We start from the raw sequence: 19,422 nt of genomic DNA, 5'->3' as shown, positions 1-19,422 counted from the left end.
CCTGAGAGATCCCCGCCAACAATTCAAGCCCTGAGGCGCCCAGGCCAAGGAATCGGATCCTGAGGGGCCCCACCCACCAAATCAGACCCTGAGGCCAAAGTGGCCTCTGAGAGGCACTCACAGTTAAAATGGATCCTGAGTTGAAAGTCTTGCAGGGGCAGCAGGCAAGTCTCTCTTAAAGGGGCAGCCCGGGCACCATTTCAAACCACTATCTGTACTTCCTTCAGGAAATACACATCTAGTATTACAATTATAATGCGCCAATCACAAGTTATTCAGTTGATTTCCGCAATTAATGCGGCCCAAACCGCTACACGCACAGACTCCGTTGGTGTCGTTTCGAAGCCAGCGTCCACGAGAGGTGTGCTAAGCATTTTTCGTGTCGATCGGATTTGTAGTTTTTGCGCAATTTGCGTTTGAAAATTTTTTTTCCCGTCATTGGAATGCACTGTCTCAATGCATTTGAATGGGAAACTTAAAACGTGCCCTGAGGCGATTGAAATGGCAGTAAAGCTCATTGATATGTGCAGGCACACCCAGTTACTATGCCAACGCCTACGAACGTCACATGACGCCCCCAGGACAGAGCTTCTGCCACATAATATCAGCTATTAAAGCGAAACCCACAGCACAAATGCAAATCTAGCTTCATCACATGACGCATGCCCCTGATAGAGAATGTGCGCCAAAGTGCGCCCCCGCCCATCAAATCGGACCCTGAGGGGCCCCGCCCACCAAATTGGACCCTGAGGGGCCCCGCCCACCAAATCGGACTCTGAGAGATCCCGCCCACCAAGTCGGACCCTGAGGGGTCCTGCTCACCAAATTGAACTTTGAGGGGACCCGATCACCAAATCGGACACTGAGGGGCCCCGCCCATCAAATCGGATTCTGAAAGGGCCCAACCACCAAATCGGATTCTGAAAGGGCCCAACCACCAAATCGGACCCTGAGGGGCCCCGCCCATAAAATCGGACCCTGAGGGGCCCCACCCTCAAAATCGGACTCTGAGGGGCCCCAGCCACAAAATCAGACCCTGAGGGGCCCCAGCCACAAAATCGGACCCTGAGGGGCCCCAGCCACAAAATTGGACCCTGAGGGGCCCAAGCCACAAAATTGGACCCTGAGGGGCCCCACCCACAAAATTGGACCCTGAGGGGCCCCACCCACAAAATTGGACCCTGAGGGGCCCCACCCACAAATCCGGACCCTGAGGGGCTCCGGCCACAAAATCGGACCCTGAGAGACCCCGGCCACAAAATCGGACCCTGAGAGACCCCGGCCACAAAATCAGACCCTGAGGGGCCCCGGTCACAAAATCGGACCCTGAGAGGCCCCACCCACAAAATCAGACCCTGAGGGACCCCAGCCACAAAATCAGACCCTGTGGGACCCCAGCCACAAAATCAGACCCTGAGGGGCCCCAGCCACAAAATCGGACCCTGAGGGGTCACACCCACAAAATCGGACCCTGAGGGGCCACACCCTCAAAATTGGACCCTGAGAGACCCCGGCCACAAAATCGAATACAGAGGGGCCTCAGTCACAAAATCGGACCCTAAGGGGCCCCGGTCACAAAATCGGACCCTGAGGGGCCCCACCCACAAAATCGGACCCTGAGGGGCCCCAACCACAAAATCGGACCCTGAGGGGCCCCAACCACAAAATCGGACCCTGAGGGGACCCACCCACAAAATCGGACCCTGAGGGGACCCACCCACAAAATCAGACCCTGAGAGACCCCGGCCACAAAATCGGACCCTGAGGGGCCCCAACCACAAAATCAGACCCTGAGGGTCCCCGGTCACAAAATCGTACCGAGGGGCCCCACCCACAAAATCAGACCCTGAGGGGCCCCAGCCACAAAATCAGACCCTGAGGGGCCCCAGCCACAAAGTCGAACCCTGAGGGGCCCCGCCCATAAAATCGGACCCTGAGGGGCCCCGCCCACCAAATTAGACCCTGAGGGGCCCCACCCTCAAAATCAGACCCTGAGGGGCCCCAGCCACAAAATTGGACCCTGAGGGGCCCCAGCCACAAAATTGGACCCTGAGGGGCCCAAGCCACAAAATTGGACCCTGAGGGGCCCCACCCACAAAATTGGACCCTGAGGGGCCCCACCCACAAATCTGGACCCTGAGGGGCTCCGGCCACAAAATCGGACCCCGAGAGACCCCGGCCACAAAATCGGACCCTGAGAGACCCCGGCCACAAAATCAGACCCTGAGGGGCCCCGGTCACAAAATTGGACCCTGAGAGGCTCCACCCACAAAATCAGACCCTGAGGGACCCCAGCCACAAAATCAGACCCTGTGGGACACCAGCCACAAAATCAGACCCTGAGGGGCCCCAGCCACAAAATCGGACCCTGAGGGGCCCCACCCACAAAATCGGAGCCTGAGGGGCCCCAGCCACAAAATCGGACCCTGAGGGGCCCCACCCATAAAATCGGACCCTGAGGGGCCCCACCCACAAAATCAGACCCTGTGGGACCCCAGCCACAAAATCGGACCGAGGGGCCCCACCCACAAAATCGGACCCTGAGGGGCCCCAGCCACAAAATCGGACCCTGAGGGGCCCCACCCATAAAATCGGACCCTGAGGGGCCCCGGCCACAAAATCGGAACCTGAAGGGCCCCGGCCACAAAATCAGACCCTGAGCGGCCCAACCACAAAATCGGACCCTGAGGGGCCCCGGCCACAAAATCGGACCCTGAGGGGCCCCACCCGCAAAATCGGACCCTGAGGGGCCCCAGCCACAAAATTGGACCCTGAGGGGCCCAAGCCACAAAATTGGACCCTGAGGGGCCCCACCCACAAAATTGGACCCTGAGGGGCCCCACCCACAAAATTGGACCCTGAGGGGCCCCACCCACAAATCCGGACCCTGAGGGGCTCCGGCCACAAAATCGGACCCTGAGAGACCCCAGCCACAAAATCGGACCCCGAGAGACCCCGGCCATAAAATCAGACCCTGAGGGGCCCCGGTCACAAAATTGGACCCCGAGAGGCTCCACCCACAAAATCAGACCCTGAGGGACCCCAGCCACAAAATCAGACCCTGTGGGACCCCAGCCACAAAATCAGACACTGAGGGGCCCCAGCCACAAAATCGGACCCTGAGGGGCCCCACCCACAAAATCGGAGCCTGAGGGGCCCCACCCACAAAATCGGACCCTGAGGGGCCCCACCCATAAAATCGGACCCTGAGGGGCCCCACCCACAAAATCAGACCCTGTGGGACCCCAGCCACAAAATCAGACCCTGAGGGGCCCCAGCCACAAAATCGGATCCTGAGGGGCCCCACCCATAAAATCGGACCCTGAGGGGCCCCGGCCACAAAATCGGAACCTGAAGGGCCCCGGCCACAAAATCAGACCCTGAGCGGCCCAACCACAAAATCGGACCCTGAGGGGCCCTGGCCACAAAATCGGACCCTGAGGGGCCCCGGCCACAAAATCGGACCCTGAGGGGCCCCACCCGCAAAATCGGACCCTTTGAGGCCCCACCCGCAAAATCGGACCCTGAGGGGCCCTGGCCACAAAATCGGACCTTGAGGGGCCCCAGCCACAAAATCGGACCCTGAGGGGCCCCGGCCATAAAATCGGACCCTGAGAGGCACCGGCCACAAAATCGGACCCTGAGAGGCCCCACCCACAAAATCGGACCATAAGGGGCCCCACTCACAAAATCGGACCCTGAGGGGCCCCACCCACAAAATCAGACAATGAGGGGCCCCACCCACAAAACTGGACCCTGAGGCATCCCGGCCACCAATAAAAACCCTGAGGAGCCCAGGCCACCGAATCGGATCCTGAGGGGCCCCACCCACCAAATCAGACCCTGAGGCCAAAGTGGCCCCTGAGATGCACCCACACTTAAAACGGATCCTGAGTTGAAAGTCTTGCAGGGGCAGCAGGCAAGTCTCTCTTAAAGGGGCAGCCCGGGCACCATTTCAAACCACTATCTGTACTTCCTTCAGGAAATACACATCTAGTTCTTCTTCTTATTATTATTATTAAGTTGATTTCCGCAATTAATGCGGCCCGAACCGCTACACGCACAGACTCCGTTAAGGTGTCGTTTCGAAGCCAGCGTCCATGAGAGGTGTGCTAAGTATTTTTCGTGTCGATCGGATTTGTAGTTTTTGCGCAATTTGCGTTTGAAATTTTTTTTTCCCGTCATTGGAATGCACTGTCTCCAATGCATTTCAATGGGAAATGGCAAAATGTGCCCTGAGGCGATTCAAATGACAGTTAAGCTCATTGATATGCGCAGGCACACCCAGTTACTATGCCAACGCCTACGAACGTCACATGACGCCTCGAGGACAGAGCTTCTGCCACATAATATCAGCTCTTAAAGCGAAACCCACAGCACTAATGCAAATCTAGCTTCATCACATGACGCATGCCCCTGAGAGAGAATGTACGCCAAAGTGGATTTAGAAGAAGCCCAGTGAGCCAAACTAGCTCTTAAAGGGCCGGCGCACCGAAATGAGTCTTAAAGGGCCGACACGCCAAATCGAAAGCTGAGTGACCACAGGCTCCAAATGGGAGGCTGATCGACCCCCGGCCTCCAAATCGGAGGCTGAGCCACCCCGGCCTCCAAATCGGAGGCTGAGCCACCCCGGCCTCCAAATCGGAGGCTGAGCCACCCCGGCCTCCAAATCGGAGGTTGAGCCACCCCGGCCTCCAAATCGGAGGCAGAGCCACCCCGGCCTCCAAATCGGAGGCTGAGCCACCCCGGCCTCCAAATCGGAGGCTGAGCCACCCCGGCATCCAAATCGGAGGCTGAGCCACCCCGGCCTCCAAATCGGAGGCTCTTTGACCTCGGCCTCCAAATCGGAGGCTGAGCGACCCCGGCCTCCAAATCGGAGGCTGAGCGACCCCGGCCTCCAAATCGGAGGCTGAGCGACCCCGGCCTCCAAATCGGAGGCTGAGCGACCCCGGCCTCCAAATCGGAGGCTGAGCGACCCCGGCCTCCAAATCGGAGGCTGAGCGACCCCGGCCTCCAAACCGGAGGCTGAGCGACCCCGGCCTCCAAATCTTACCCAGAGTGGCCCCGCCCACCAAATCTTACCCAGAGGGGCCCCAACCACAAAATCGGACCCTGATTGGTCCCAACCACAAAATCGGACCCTGAGGGGCCCCGGCCAGAAAATCGGACCCTGAGGGGCCCCGGCCAGAAAATCGGACCGAGGGGATCCGGCCACAAAATCAGACCCTGAGGGGCCCCGGCCACAAAATCGGACCCTGAGGGGCCCCACTCACAAAATCGGAACCTGAGGGGCCCCACCCACAAAATCGGACCCTGAGGGGCCACACCCACAAAATCGGAGCCCGAGAGATCCCCACCAACAATTCAAGTCCTGAGGCGCCCAGGCCAAGGAATCGGATCCTGAGGGGCTCCACCCACCAAATCAGACCCAGAGGCCAAAGTGGCCTCTGAGAGGCACTCACAGTTAAAACGGATCCTGAGTTGAAAGTCTTGCAGGGGCAGCAGGCAAGTCTCTCTTAAAGGGGCAGCCCGGGCACCATTTCAAACCACTATCTGTACTTCCTTCAGGAAATACACATCTAGTTTTGCTTTAATTATTGTATTGTTAACGTTGTTACTTATGACTTGTGTTTTGAAACTGTTAAACTGTAAAGCGCTGCTGAATATGTTAGCGCTATATAAAGATTATTATTATCTAGGGTGGGGTTGTTACTGAAATAAAGCAGCCATGTTCTCACAATTCCGGATACCTCATTCAACCTTGGTACAATGAAAGCTGAAGCTTTTGATTTTTTAATTTTTAGAATACTGCTAATATTTGAGTTTATCAAAAGATGGGGAGTATTGTGGTGTTGAAATAGATAAAGCAGAGCAAAACCATATAATGGCCACACTGTTTAGTACCTGGGGGTAGTGCATTATACAATCTCATTTAAGCTGTTGGTTTTCAATGAAATCCAGGTGGTTGTCCGCAGGTCTGAATGTAAATAAATCTATAAGCCACAATGCAACTCAACATGAGCAAAGCACAGAGTATGGAAAGTTGATGAGCATTATTAGAAGATAACAGGTGCAAATTCACCTTTTTGAAGACCTACAATAATGCACTTCAAACACTTTGCAGGAAGCATGATGTAACCCAAGCTGTTCTATCAATCACAGAAAGGATTGTAATCAGATAAGGTTTATCATTATGTACTGTATGGCTGTATAGAGCGTCTACAGAGAATGGCTTCTGTTCTGGAGGACTTTACCCGGCCATATAATCACCTATTCATCTTGAGTCACATATACTAAAATAATGAACTGTATGATCAGCAACACATGACCCACAACAATCAGTTGATGTGTTGGCTCCATTTCGAAAAGAGAATGTCTAGTAGAGACAACACCTCTAAAAGTGGTTGTCCACATCTTTAGAGCTAATATAAAAAATTGACACTACTTGAGCAGCTATTACTGGTGGATCACGTGATGCTGTTGTGTCACATGACAGCTACAGCCAACTTGCAATCACTGATCGGTTGCAGCCCTTCAGTATTCCATTACTAAAAAGGAAATTGTAAAGGCTTCAGTCGATCAGCGGCCGCAAATTGGCTGCAGTGGTCGTGTGACAATTTTATATGTGGCAAAGGGAAGAGATTAAACAGAAGCTGCCTAGTAATGGAGAACCCTTTAAGTCTAATAGTATATCTGATCAGAGACAATAAATGTGAGTTATAAGACAATAATCAAGATCCAACAAGATAATACAATGAACTACATGGATAGTTGTGATGCAGCAAGTACACAGGAGAAGAAACTTACTTTTTGGCATATCTCCAGTACTTGATGCTGAAACCGTCCTACTTCTATCTTGGCAAGGACTACTTCCATCCCTTTCTATAATAGTGGAATCTTCAGAGGCAGCCAAGCCAGATTCTACAGACTCTAAGGGATCGGAAAACATTGCTGCTGAAAAGTCGGAGAACTGTAACTCCGTATTCTTATGCTGTCCATTTGGCAAATCACTGTTAAACTGTTCATAAGAGCTACTGTATGTATAATCGCTTTCAGCATTTGACTCATCTAAGTTAAAGTCATCTGGATTGGGGCAGTCTTCCTCTTCGTCATCATCATCATCTAATGGCTGCTCCAGCGAAAATGGTCCATTTTCCAAATGGCCATTTGTTTTTGGAGATTCTATCCATGTTGGATCTGTATTAACAAGTTCCGCATCCACATCGTCATCATTATCTTTTTCAACAATTTCCTTTTCGGTATCTTCTTTCTCATCATGATCTTCCCCTTCTGAAGAAACATTACCTGCTAAAACTAGAAAAATAAAAGCAATCAAAAGATACTTCTTGAGCGTTGTTCATATAAGCACCATCAAGTTAATATATAATGGAAGCCATGTGAATTTGACTCATCTGTTGTACTGATTGAGCCAAAAGAGATGAAACGAAGGTCTCTTTCCCTGAACAGGAAGTCTGTGCCATAACTGGCCAATAAGTGTGTAACCACAAGTACTGGAATCATAGACTGGAACACTCACGGCTTGATGGAGATCTGCCACTACAGATTTCCATCCTTATCTTTCACAACAATGTGGTACATACTGTATGATAACAACTACCAGTTATAAAGATTGTTCTGATGATCAGCGAAGACCCGATTTCTTAGTTTAAAAGGTTCCTTCCTCATTCCCAGGTAGATATGATAATTTTTGGTTACTAATTGTTTCACATTCCCAATTATGATTTATGTGCTTTTTTTTAATGAGTTGTGAAAAAGAAGCCATGCGCATCATACACACCATATTCGTTGGCCGGCTCCTCCTCAGCAGCATCCTCCAGACAAACAGTCTTCATCTTGGCTTCTGGCTGGCTCTCAAGATCCTGCTCATTTTCATTTTCTTCACTCTTTTTCTTTTCGGCCTCCCTCTCCAGTTCTTCAATTTCTTGAAGACGTTTTTCAAGTAGTTCTGCTTGACGTTTTTGTTTTTTTTTTAGTTTTTTCTTTTTATTTTTGGAAATCTTACCAACCTATTAAAGGAAAAACAATGTGCATCTTGGTTAAAGGTTTTACCAACAAAACGGAAAGTAAAATAGAACTACAATTTTGAGAAATTTTGTTCTCCATCTTTACCTCAGTGTCCTTTGATTTACTCATTAGAGACCATCTGATCACACCACGCTGACAATTCTTGATAAAACTCAGATCAGAGTGTCAAAACTGTCCCAATTCTCTCAGATGAGAGGATCTATGACTATCTGCTAAAGCATCAATTGTGGCTAATAGACCAGCCAGAAATAAGACAAATACTATAATATATATATATATATATATATATATATATATATATATATATATATATATATATATGTGTGTCTGTGTGTGTGAGTGTCTGTGTGCACGCCTTTATATAATAGTAATAATCATTTTTTTTATATAGCGCCAACATATTCCTTAGCGCTTCCCAGTTTATAAGTACATGTGCACATTTTAAAAGCAGAAAAAAAAAAATTGAAATGCCCCTACAAAGTCTTATCTGACATTAGGAGAAGCACAACGTGTAATATAAATGAATACTTTAATAAGTAAACTATAAAAAGAAAAGCCACTGCCAGTCCAAATCACTGTTACTATCCCCACCTCAATTAAAAAAAAAAAATCTCCCGAAAAACATGTGTCCAATACATAAAAATAATTGTTACATAAAGGGGACCAAAATTAAAGTGTATATTTTAGTAGCCCTATGTGACCACAAAAAAAAAAAAAAAAAACACCTAATTTTGCCTACAAGTTAAGTGAGGTAATAGTTGCAATTAATAATGGATAGATGTCTTATAGACCTCAACATTACTAAGCCGTGGTCTTGATGTCACCGGGAAATACAAAGGTAACATCAACCCCAGAAATAAGACCCTCACTTGCCACCGCTACAGGGCAAGTGTGAAGAGCCAGGCAAAGCGTCAGAATTGGCGCATCTAATGGATGCGCCTTTTCTGGGCGGCAGGGAGCTGCCATTTTTAGGCTGGGGGAGGGGGCAATATCCATGACCCCTTACCAGCCTGAGAATATAAGCCCACAACTGTCTGCTTTAGCAAGGCTGGTTGTCAAAAATGGGGGGGGGGGCGCCCAAGCTATTTTTTTAAATTATATATTTAAATAATTAACAAAAACGGCGTTGGGACCCCTCTATTCTTATAACTAGCCTTGCTGAAGCTGACAACTCATGGTTGTTGCCCCCAGCTGAGAGTTTTGCATGGCTGGTGAGCAAAAATACAGGGGAACTCATGCCATTATTTATTGACAGCGCATGAGCTGGCTGATGAATACTCCCATCAGCCGCTCCTGCTGTCACTATTATTAGCGGCAGCAGGCATTGGCTGATGAGACCAGTAGTCCTATCAGCAGACACCAGTGATCGAAAGTAAACTTTATACCTCCGATAATAGCTGCGCGCTCACGCTGTATTTTGACAACATGGGAACCGTGGCTGTCTGTCCAGCGGTGATTTTACCGCCTATCAGAAGCGGTGTTTGTTGCGCTGCCATGCATATGACAGCGTAACAAACATTGGATGTTCGGGCCCCCCATTCAAGTGAATGAGGTCTTGGTTCGGGTCCGGGTACTGTTCTGGTACCCACACCCGAACTTTTGCAACTGTTCGGCTGAATCTGAACATCCAGGTGTTCCGTCCATTTATATTAAATGAAGACTGTAAACAAGTTCCAATTTACATTCAACAATAAGTAATGTACGTATTATTCCACTAGATCTGTATCATTTAGTCCCTAAGAATTTAAAAAAGAGTAAGGCTGTGTGCCCACGATGCGATTTTTAAGCGTTTTTGCCGCGATTTTTGGCACGAAAACGCTGCGAAAACGTTTAAAAATCTTGTACAGAACGCCCCCCATGCATTCCTATGGCATTCCGCACATGCTGTGCTAATGCTGCGCTTTTTTCCGCGGCGGAATCGCATCGCGGAAAAAAATCAAAGCATGCTCATTCTTTTGTGCGGAATCGCAAAGAATTGCCGCGATTCCGCACCCATAGGAATGCATGAGAATCGCTTACTTCCCGCATATGGCTATGCCCACCATGCGCGAAGTTAAGCGCCTCATGTTCGGTTGGTACCCACGGTGTGGAGGAGAGGAGACTGTCCTCCAGGCCCTGAGTACCATACCCCTGTAAAAAAAAAAAAAGAATAAAAAAATCGGGGTATATTTACCTTCCGACGTCACGCGCAGCCTTCCCGGGCCTCAGCGTTCCCAGTAATGCCTTGCGGCAAGGTCCTGTGATGACAAGGTCTCGTGAGATCGCTATAGCAACGCGAGACCAACGTCATCACAGGTCTCGCAAGGCATCGCTGGGAATGGGAGCGTCGCTGACACTGCGCGGGACGTCGGAAGGTAAATATACCCCGATTTTTTATTTTTTAATTATTTTTACATTCTTTCTTTTACTATTGATGCCGCATAGGCCGCCTCAATAGTAAAAACCTGGTCACACTTGTCAAACACTATGCTTGACGAGTGTGACCAACCTGTCAATCACTTTCCAAGCGATGCTTCAAATCGCTTGGAAAGTGCTTGAATATCGCACGTGAAAATCGCGGCGAAATCACGAACATAATCGCAGTAAAATCGCGCGGAAAAAAACACGCGATTTCTGGGAAGGGGCCGGTTTTCAGTGTCCAGATTGAAACGCAAAGTGGACACATAGCCTAAAGCTTTGCAAATGTATTCGCCGCAGTAAATTCGATAATATCTAGAATTTAGGAAACAGATTTCTGTTATAGAGGAAATATGACCATACCCTACCAGGTCACCGATTTTTACAAAAATGACAATGCGAAGTACAGCCACATTGGTTAGCAAATTTAAGTGAATTTCTCAGGATCTGAAAGATGTCATTTTTGCAGTATTGATCAATAGTAAAAAGACGGTTTTACTCAAAAAGGTAATTAAAAAATAAAAAGTGTCAGCACTTAGGTATACGATTCAGCAAAAATGACTATCACACAAAGAAAAAATGGCAAGATTACGGTAACTAAAACAAATACCGTATATACTCGTGTATAAGCCGACCCCCCTAATTTTGTCACAAAAAACTGGGAAAACTGCTCTTATAATAATGCTGCACAGTGAGCGGCCCCTTACAATGATGCACAGTTATTAGTGGCCCCTTATAATGTTGCACAGTGAGCGACCCCTTACAATGATGCACAGTTATTAGTGGCCCCTTATAATGCTGCACAGTGAGCGGCCCCTTACAATGATGCACAGTTATTAGTGGCCCCTTATAACGCTGCACAGTGAGCGGCCCCTTACAATGATGCACAGTTATTAGTGGTCCCTTATAATGCTGCACAGTGAGCGGCCCCTTACAATGATGCACAGTTATTAGTGGCCCCTTATAATGCTGCACATTGAGCGGCCCCTTACAATGATACAGTTATTAGTGGCCCCTTATAATGCTGCTGCTGCCTCAATTAAAAAAAACAACAACAACCTATATACTCACCTCGCCCCTGCTGCTGCTGCTCCTCAGCGTTGCCGGCTCTGCACAGTGACTGTTCAGGCAGAGGGCGCCTGCTAACTACGTCATGGCGCCCTCTGACCTGAACGTCACTGCCAGAGGAAGCAAGACAGCAGAGCGACGCGCAGCGGTGGAGAACGGGAGACAGGTGAATATGGCTCCCTCCGCTATACTCACCTCTCCTAGCATGTCTCTCTCAGCCCCTGTGCTTATTCCATCTTCTCAGCACTGTTCTTCCTGCTTTCAGCGGTCACGTGGTGCCGCTCATTACATATGTTACATATGTAACATATATTTTGATCAATATATATATATGTTACATATATTACATATATTACATTGCATATGACCACGTGACCGCTGAAAGCAGGAAGAACAGAGCCGAGAAGATGGAATAAGCACGGGGGGCTGCAAGAGACATGCTAGGAGAGGCGAGTATGATCTCCTACACCCCCGCCCCGCTGACCCCGGTATATGACTCGTGTATAAGCCGAGAGGGGGACTTTCAGCCCAAAAAAATGGACTGAATATCTCGGCTCATACGCGAGTATATACGGTAATTAATGTTTGACACAGCACTCTAAGCAAAAGTCAGTTCAATTAAATTGGTGTTAGATTACCAACTACTTAAGTCTCTAAGAACTGTCAAAGAGGATAATAAGATCACTGATCACAGGTTATGGTAGACTAGGAGACCAGAGAGTGCTTATGACACATTGGAAGATGATTTTATTTACTGGATTTTTCCATTAAATATAATATTATGGCAGATGACCAAAAATTAATTCCTACCAGTAAAAACCAATAGCAGGTACATAAATGAAACCTAAAAAAACAAGCAGTAAAGAAAGCATATTAAAATTTGTTGACCTATATTAAGGCTATGTGCCCACGTAGCGTTTGTCAAGCAGAATATTCCTGAGCAGAATCGCACACCCTGCTCCCGGAAAACGCATGCAGTTTTTGCCAAGCGTTTTAGCATGCGTTTTCCTAAGCGTTTTTGCCCATTCAATTGATGGTATGCGGAATCGCGGGTGATTCCGCAAAATTAACAAACATGCTGCGTTTTTTTACTGCTAAGCGATTCCGCAGCGGTAAAAATCGCACCATTGGCACATGTGCGTTTTCCATTAGGAATGTATGGAATGCTTTTTTTAAGCGTTTCCGCAGCAGAATCGCGTTTAAAATCGCAGCAGAAACGTTTAAAAAACGCTACGTGGGCACACAGCCTTAAGGTTAAACACAGGAGAAGCTTACCTTTAAAAAAGTTGTCCACTACTTTGACAACCCCTTCTCTATCAGCATGTTTGCACCAGTAAAACACCACTTATAGTCCCCTCCAGGGGTGCCTGTGCTCACTCTCTCCGGGGCTTGTGTCGCATTATTATGTCACGCAAGCCCTGCCGCCAATCAGTGCTGGCTTAACTCTCCCCGCCTTCAGACGAATCAAACAAGAGAAAGTGAGAAGCCAGTCCCACCTCTGACTTCTTTTTGATTTGTCCAAAGGTGGGGGACAAGTGAAGCCAGTGCTGATTGGGCACCAGGCTTACGTGACAATGTAATTTGAGCCCCAGAAGACCGAGAGCTGACAACGCTGGTACAGCACCTGCGATAAGTATAAGTGTATATTACTGGCGGAAACATGCTGATTGAGAAGGGGTTGTCCAAGTAGTGTACAATGCCTTTAAGAACTAACACAGTTAAAGAAATAAAATGTAGGTCAAGGACACAATCGGAAAATATAGCGATGCATAATACTACACATACATTCATTTGTAAAAATTGTATTTCCAAGTACTTACTGGTTTTTGTTGGGGAGCTGTGCTAACTAAAGGAAAAAAATAATAAAATTATTAATAACCCTCAGAATCTAACATACTAAGTATTTACTCACTTCTATAGCACCACTAATTCACACAGTGCAATACAGACATCATCATCACTGTCCCCATTGGGGCTCACAATCTAGATTGCCTATCAGTATGTCTTTGGAGTGAGGGAAGAAATAGGAGTAATTAAAAAAAAAAAAACAAAACACCAAACAAACTGGCTTTCTAATATAAAGGTACCACAATTTAGAATGGCCTTACCGCAGTTGCTCACACCAACTGATTAAAGTCCATATAAAGAAATAGCACAAGTTATTTTCTTCATAATTAATTAAAATATTTCATCCAGTATACATACAAATGATTTCATAGCAATATGTTCACCACTGTGAACAATACATCCAGGCTTGAAACGGGCTTCAGCAAGCTTCAGAGCTGTAGACAGATCTTCGGTGATGTTCACGCGGACATGAGCGCTTGTATGTACACTGGATAAAATATTTTTGATAAATCAAGAAGAAAATGACTTACTGTGAGGTTTCTTTATAAAGAAATCGGAGTATCAAGCGGAGAACCTGGCAAACACGGTTAGAACATACAAACACCTTGCAGATGTTGTCCTTGGTGGGATTTGAACCCAGGACTGAAACACTGAGCCACCATGAAGGAACATTTCAAAATATCTAACTAAAATATATACAGTTAGGTCCATATATATTTGGACAGAGAACATTTTTCTAATTTTGGTTCTAGACATTACCACAATGAATTTTAAACAAAACAACTCAGATACAGTTGAAGTTCAGACTTTCAGCTTTCATTTGAGGGTATCCACATTAAAATTGGATGAAGGGTTTAGGAGTTGCTCCTTAACATGTGCCACCCTGTTTTTAAAGGGACCAAAAGTAATTGGACAATTGACTCCAAGGCTATTTCGTGGACAGGTGTGGGCAATCCCTTCGTTACGTCATTCTCAATTAAGCAGATAAAAGACCTGGAGTTGATTTGAGGTGTGGTGCTTGCATTTGGAAGGTTTTGCTGTGAAGGAAACAATCGGTCAAAGGAGCCCTCCATGCAGGTGAAACAAGCCATCCTTAAGCTGCAAAAACAGAAAAACCCATCCGAGAAATTGCTACAGCATTAGGAGTGGCAAAATCTACAGTTTGGTACATCCTGAGAAAGAAAGCACTGGTGAACTCATCAATGCAAAAAGACCTGGGTGCGCACAGAAGACAACAGTGGTGGATGATCGCAGAATAATCTCCATGGTGAAGAGAAACCCCTTCACAACAGCCAACCAAGTGAACAACACTCTCCAGGAGGTAGGCGTATCAATATCCAAATCTACCATAAAGAGAAGACTGCATGAAAGTAAATACAGAGGGTTCACTGCACGGTGCAAGCCACTCATAAGCATCAAGAATAAAAAGGCTAGACTGGACTTTGCTAAAAAACATCTAAAAAAGACAGCACAGTTCTGGAAGAACATTCTTTGGACAGATGAAACCAAGATCAACCTCTACCAGAATGATGGAAAGAGAAAAGTATGGTGAAGGCGTGGTACAGCTCATGATCCAAAGCATACCACATCATCTGTAAAACACGGCGGAGGCAGTGTGATGGCTTGGGCATGCATGGCTGCCAGTGGCACTGGGTCACTAGTGTTTATTGATGATGTGACACAGGACAGAAGCAGCCGAATGAATTCGGAGTTATTCAGAGCCATACTGTGTGCTCAGATCCAGCCAAATGCATCCAAACTGATTGGTTGTCGTTTCATACTACAGATGGACAATGACCCAAAACATAAAGCCAAAGCAACCCCGGAGTTTATTAAAGCAAAGAAGTGGAATATTCTTTTTTTTTTTTTTTAATTTGTTTATTAAACCATAAGCAGTTTAAGATGTTAAAGCTTGATACAAAATATGTATGTTCAAATAGCATGTAGACGTGAGACATAATGTGTGCATCAATTGTGTGTAAATAAAGCAAACATAATATCAATTGAATCACAGTAGTATTGTGTTAATGCACCAGTAGTAAAACCTGCCTGGCTTCTAAACCCTACCTACATCTACCAAAACATAAACATAAACTATTCCGCAGCCTACTTCTATATAATGAGCAGTTTACTGTGCGACATCTCCGCTCTGCAAAGTAAGGTGAGAGGAGTTCCACCTCTCCCAAATCTTTTTGAATTTACCCGGGCACCCTCTATTTTGGTACAGTGTATGTTCATATGGGATAATCGAATTTACTAGAGTGATCCAGGACCCAAGAGAGGGAGGTGAATTCCCCATCCACCGTAATGCTAGTATCTTCCGTGCCATGAACAGCGTCTCCCGTAGAAAAATCCCAACATAATGACCCCATGTCTCCTCATCCCACACTCCAAACAGACAGATCAGTGGCTCAAGGGGAACTGGGGTTTGTACCAAGGATGTTAATAATGACGTCAACCCTCTCCAATATTGCACAACAACAGGACAACACCAGATCATATGAATAAAGTCTGCATCCATTGAATGACATCTCAAACATTCCGATGACGGGTATCGGCCCATATTAAAGAGTCGAATTGGGGTCAAATATGATTGATTAATAATATACAGTTGTATCATCCTGTTGTTGGCAGACGGAGACACCCAAATTGGTGACTCCAGGATTTCTTTCCATTCCTCACTCTGTGTATCAGGGATGAGCCCCTTCCATTTCTTCTTAAAGGGAATCTGTCACCCCTTTTTTGAGATATCATATAATGATATCATATCATTCAATTGTATGTCACATAAGGATTCTCTTAGTACTTTTGCTTCCCCCTGACAACGCACCTTTCATGCATAAATACCTTGTTTATATCGGTTCAGATGTATGCAAACTGCCGCTGTCCGGTCCGCTGGGCGGGGCTTATTCACCTGCTCCCCCCCCTCCCTGTCTTTCTCTACGCATTTCTTCTTGTGTAGGGCAAGACAGGGAGAAGGGAAGCAGTTGAATAAGCCCCGCCCATCGGACCGGACCGAGGCAGTTTACATTCATCTGAACCGATATAAAAAACGTATTTATGCATGAAAGGTGCAGGGTCAGGGGGAAGCAAAAGTACTAAGAGAATCCTTATGTGACACACAATTGAATGATATCATTATATGATATCTCAAAAAAGGGGTGACAGATTCCCTTTAACGGAATCTAAGGCACATTCTGTCCCCACTGACAACATATATGTATATAGAGAGGAGTTGAGACCTTGAGGGCCTTGTGACTTGAGGATCCCTATCAAGGGTAGAGAGGAAATGGCATCACTTATATTTAGACTTCTCATATGCGATTGAAAAGCTGACCTTCGTTGTAAATAACGGAAGAACTGGGATCTCGGAACACCTCGATCAGCCTGTAACTGCTCAAAGGACACCAAAGTACCATGATCGTATAGATCACCTATCGTAGAGACACTGTACTGAACCTAGAACTCGGCGGATGGATGTTCACGTAGCACCGGGAGGTAGTCATTATTCCACAGGGGCATTTCAGCTATAGTATCCCCAAATCTAACCACCCCCTTAATCTGTCTCCATATTGATCGAGCCAGACGGAGCAGAAGCAACAGTCTCGAGACATTTATTTTCCTCATTTCCAAAAAACCCAGTGGGCAACCAGTCCCTGCAGCATGAAATAGATGACTCTCAGAATTCGGGAGGAGACCTCCAGGCATCCATGTACTAATAGCCTTGGCCTGTCCAGCTAGATAATATAAAAAGAAATCGGTTAACGCCGCCCCTCCTCCCCTCTTGGGCCTCTCTAGAGTGGTTAGTTTGAGTTTAGGCCTGGCTTTCCCCCAAATAAAGGATGTGGTTTGGGAATTTAGATTAGCAAAAAAGGATTTGGGCACCACTACCGCACTATGTTGAAGAAAGCAGCTAACCTTGGGGAGTAATATCATTTTAATTAAATTAATACGTCCGGCTACAGACAGTGGAAGTTTACCCCAAATCGTGAATTTATCTTTAACCGTCTCCAGCAATGGTTGTATACTGAGTTGTAAATCAAATTTACTACCCTTAGAGATATAAACACCCAAATATTTAAAACTGGTTACAATGGGCAGTAAGGAGAGAGTTTCAAGTCGTGGCATTATAGAATCATAGAATCGTAGAGTTGGAAGGGACCTCCTGGGCCATCTGGTCCAACCCCCTGCTCAAAGCAGGATTCGCTAAATCATCCCAGTCAGATGTCTGTCCAGCCTCTGTTTGAAGACTTCCATTGAAGGAGAACTCACCACTTCTCGTGGCAGCCTGTTTCACTCATTGATCACTCTAACTGTCAAAAAGTTTTTTCTAATATCTAATCTGTGTCTCCTCCCATTCAGTTTCATCCCATTGCTTCTAGTCTTTCCTTGTGCAAATGAGAATAAAGTTGATCCTTCTACAATGTGACAGCCCTTTAGATATTTGTAGACAGCAATTAAGTCTCCTCTCAGTCTTCTCTGAGCACATTGGAGCATGGGAAAGCGGCATCAAAGCAGATTTCTCCCAATTTATGTATAGGCCAGAATATTTACTAAATTTATTTATGGTAGTGATCACTCTTGTTAGAGTGAAGTGGAATATTCTTAAATGGCCAAGTCAGTCACCAGATCTCAACCCAATTGAGCATGCATTTCACTTGTTAAAGACTAAACTTCAGACAGAAAGGCCCACAAACAAACAGCAACTGAAAACCACCGCAGTGAAGGCCTGGAAGAGCATCAAAAAGGAGGAAACAGCGTCTGGTGATGTCCATGAGTTCAAGACTTCAGGCAGTCATTGCCAACAAAGGGTTTTCAACCAAGTGCTAGAAATGAACATTTTATTTACAATTATTTAATCTGCCCAATTACTTTTGGCCCCTTTAAAAACAGGGTGGCACATGTTAAGGAGCTGAAACTCCTAAACCCTTCATCCAATTTTAATGTGGATACCCTCAAATGAAAGCTGAAAGTCTGAACTTCAACTGCATCTGAATTGTTTTGTTTAAAATTCATTGTGGAAAAGTCTAGAACCAAAATTACAAAAATGTCTCTGTCCAAATATATATGGACCTAACTGTATGCTTTCTTGTTTGTGGTATTTAAAGCTGGCTGAGAAAAAAAAAATATAAACTGAGGACAAGTTAGATGGACGTATACATTGAATCTCAAAAGAGAAGTATGGCATGAGCTTACATAAGTTTTTGACGTATACATCCTACACACATAGGTGAACGTAGCCTTAGCATGATATTTCCATCAGACTCAGACTGCACAAACACGGATCTATGAATCCTGTTTGAGTATGGACTGGAATGCAGACACCAGCCGTGTGTTTCATCACCCGAACTTAATAGCCATATAAGAGGCTTTTGCCTTCTGGTCAGGAGATCTGTCACCGGTCCTTTCATTGTGGTTCATCCTCAAAATGTAAATAAACACGGATGTGTGAATCTAGACTTAACATCTACAGACCTAAAGGAAACCTGTCATTAGAGTCATGGTACCTGAACCACAATTGCAGCCAAGGATTTTTTACCCTAAAACACTGTGGCATTTCAGAGAAAACATGGTTTGAAAAGCCAGTGGGGGACCATAAAGGGAGACCTAACTAGTTTGATGACATCCCAGGCTAAATTTGATGCATTTCTACTACTGACATGATAGATAAAAAGAAGTACACTAGTGATGCACACACGTAGAGTAAAAACAGCTTTTATTAGTGCATCTAGTGATACACACATTTCTACTACTGTACTCTACACATACCCTCATGTCCTTACCTGCTGAACCAGATGGAGGCGGTGCACCGGCTTTCTGCCATTCTGTGGCTTCTGCTGCCATTCTACGGACATAAGCATCATCAACGCACATCAAGATGTTTTCCGGTTTTATATCTGTATGGATGATTTTACATTTGCTATGCAGATAGTCCAAGCCCTGAAGGACCTACAAAATACAAGCAATTACAGGTTTATTTGGAAAGATTCTATATTTAGATAAAATAAGTTTTCCTGAACATGGATGGATTCCGCACACGTAAATATCTATTTTGAAGCTCAA

The 19,422-nt window shown here is 46.1% G+C and overlaps 1 protein-coding gene across 4 annotated transcripts in view; it reads right to left on the bottom strand.

Annotated features, from left to right (window-relative positions):
* SRPK2 (SRSF protein kinase 2) overlaps positions 1–19,422 on the bottom strand; it is a 226,512-nt gene that overhangs the window by 36,290 nt on the left and 170,800 nt on the right. For all 4 annotated transcript variants that reach the window (XM_073573616.1, XM_073573612.1, XM_073573614.1 and 1 more), the window contains 4 exons: positions 19,143–19,308; positions 13,332–13,357; positions 7,799–8,027; positions 6,808–7,314 (listed from right to left, as the gene is read on the bottom strand). In XM_073573616.1, coding sequence (XP_073429717.1) covers positions 6,808–7,314; positions 7,799–8,027; positions 13,332–13,357; positions 19,143–19,308 — 928 coding nt within the window. The remainder of the gene's footprint in view (positions 1–6,807; positions 7,315–7,798; positions 8,028–13,331; positions 13,358–19,142; positions 19,309–19,422) is intronic.

The sequence above is a fragment of the Dendrobates tinctorius genome, unplaced genomic scaffold, assembly GCF_039654945.1.
Source record: "Dendrobates tinctorius isolate UK_male_01 unplaced genomic scaffold, ASM3965494v1 ptg000035l, whole genome shotgun sequence".
Taxonomy (NCBI): Eukaryota; Metazoa; Chordata; class Amphibia; order Anura; family Dendrobatidae; genus Dendrobates; species Dendrobates tinctorius.
This window is presented reverse-complemented; position numbering and strand designations above follow the sequence as displayed.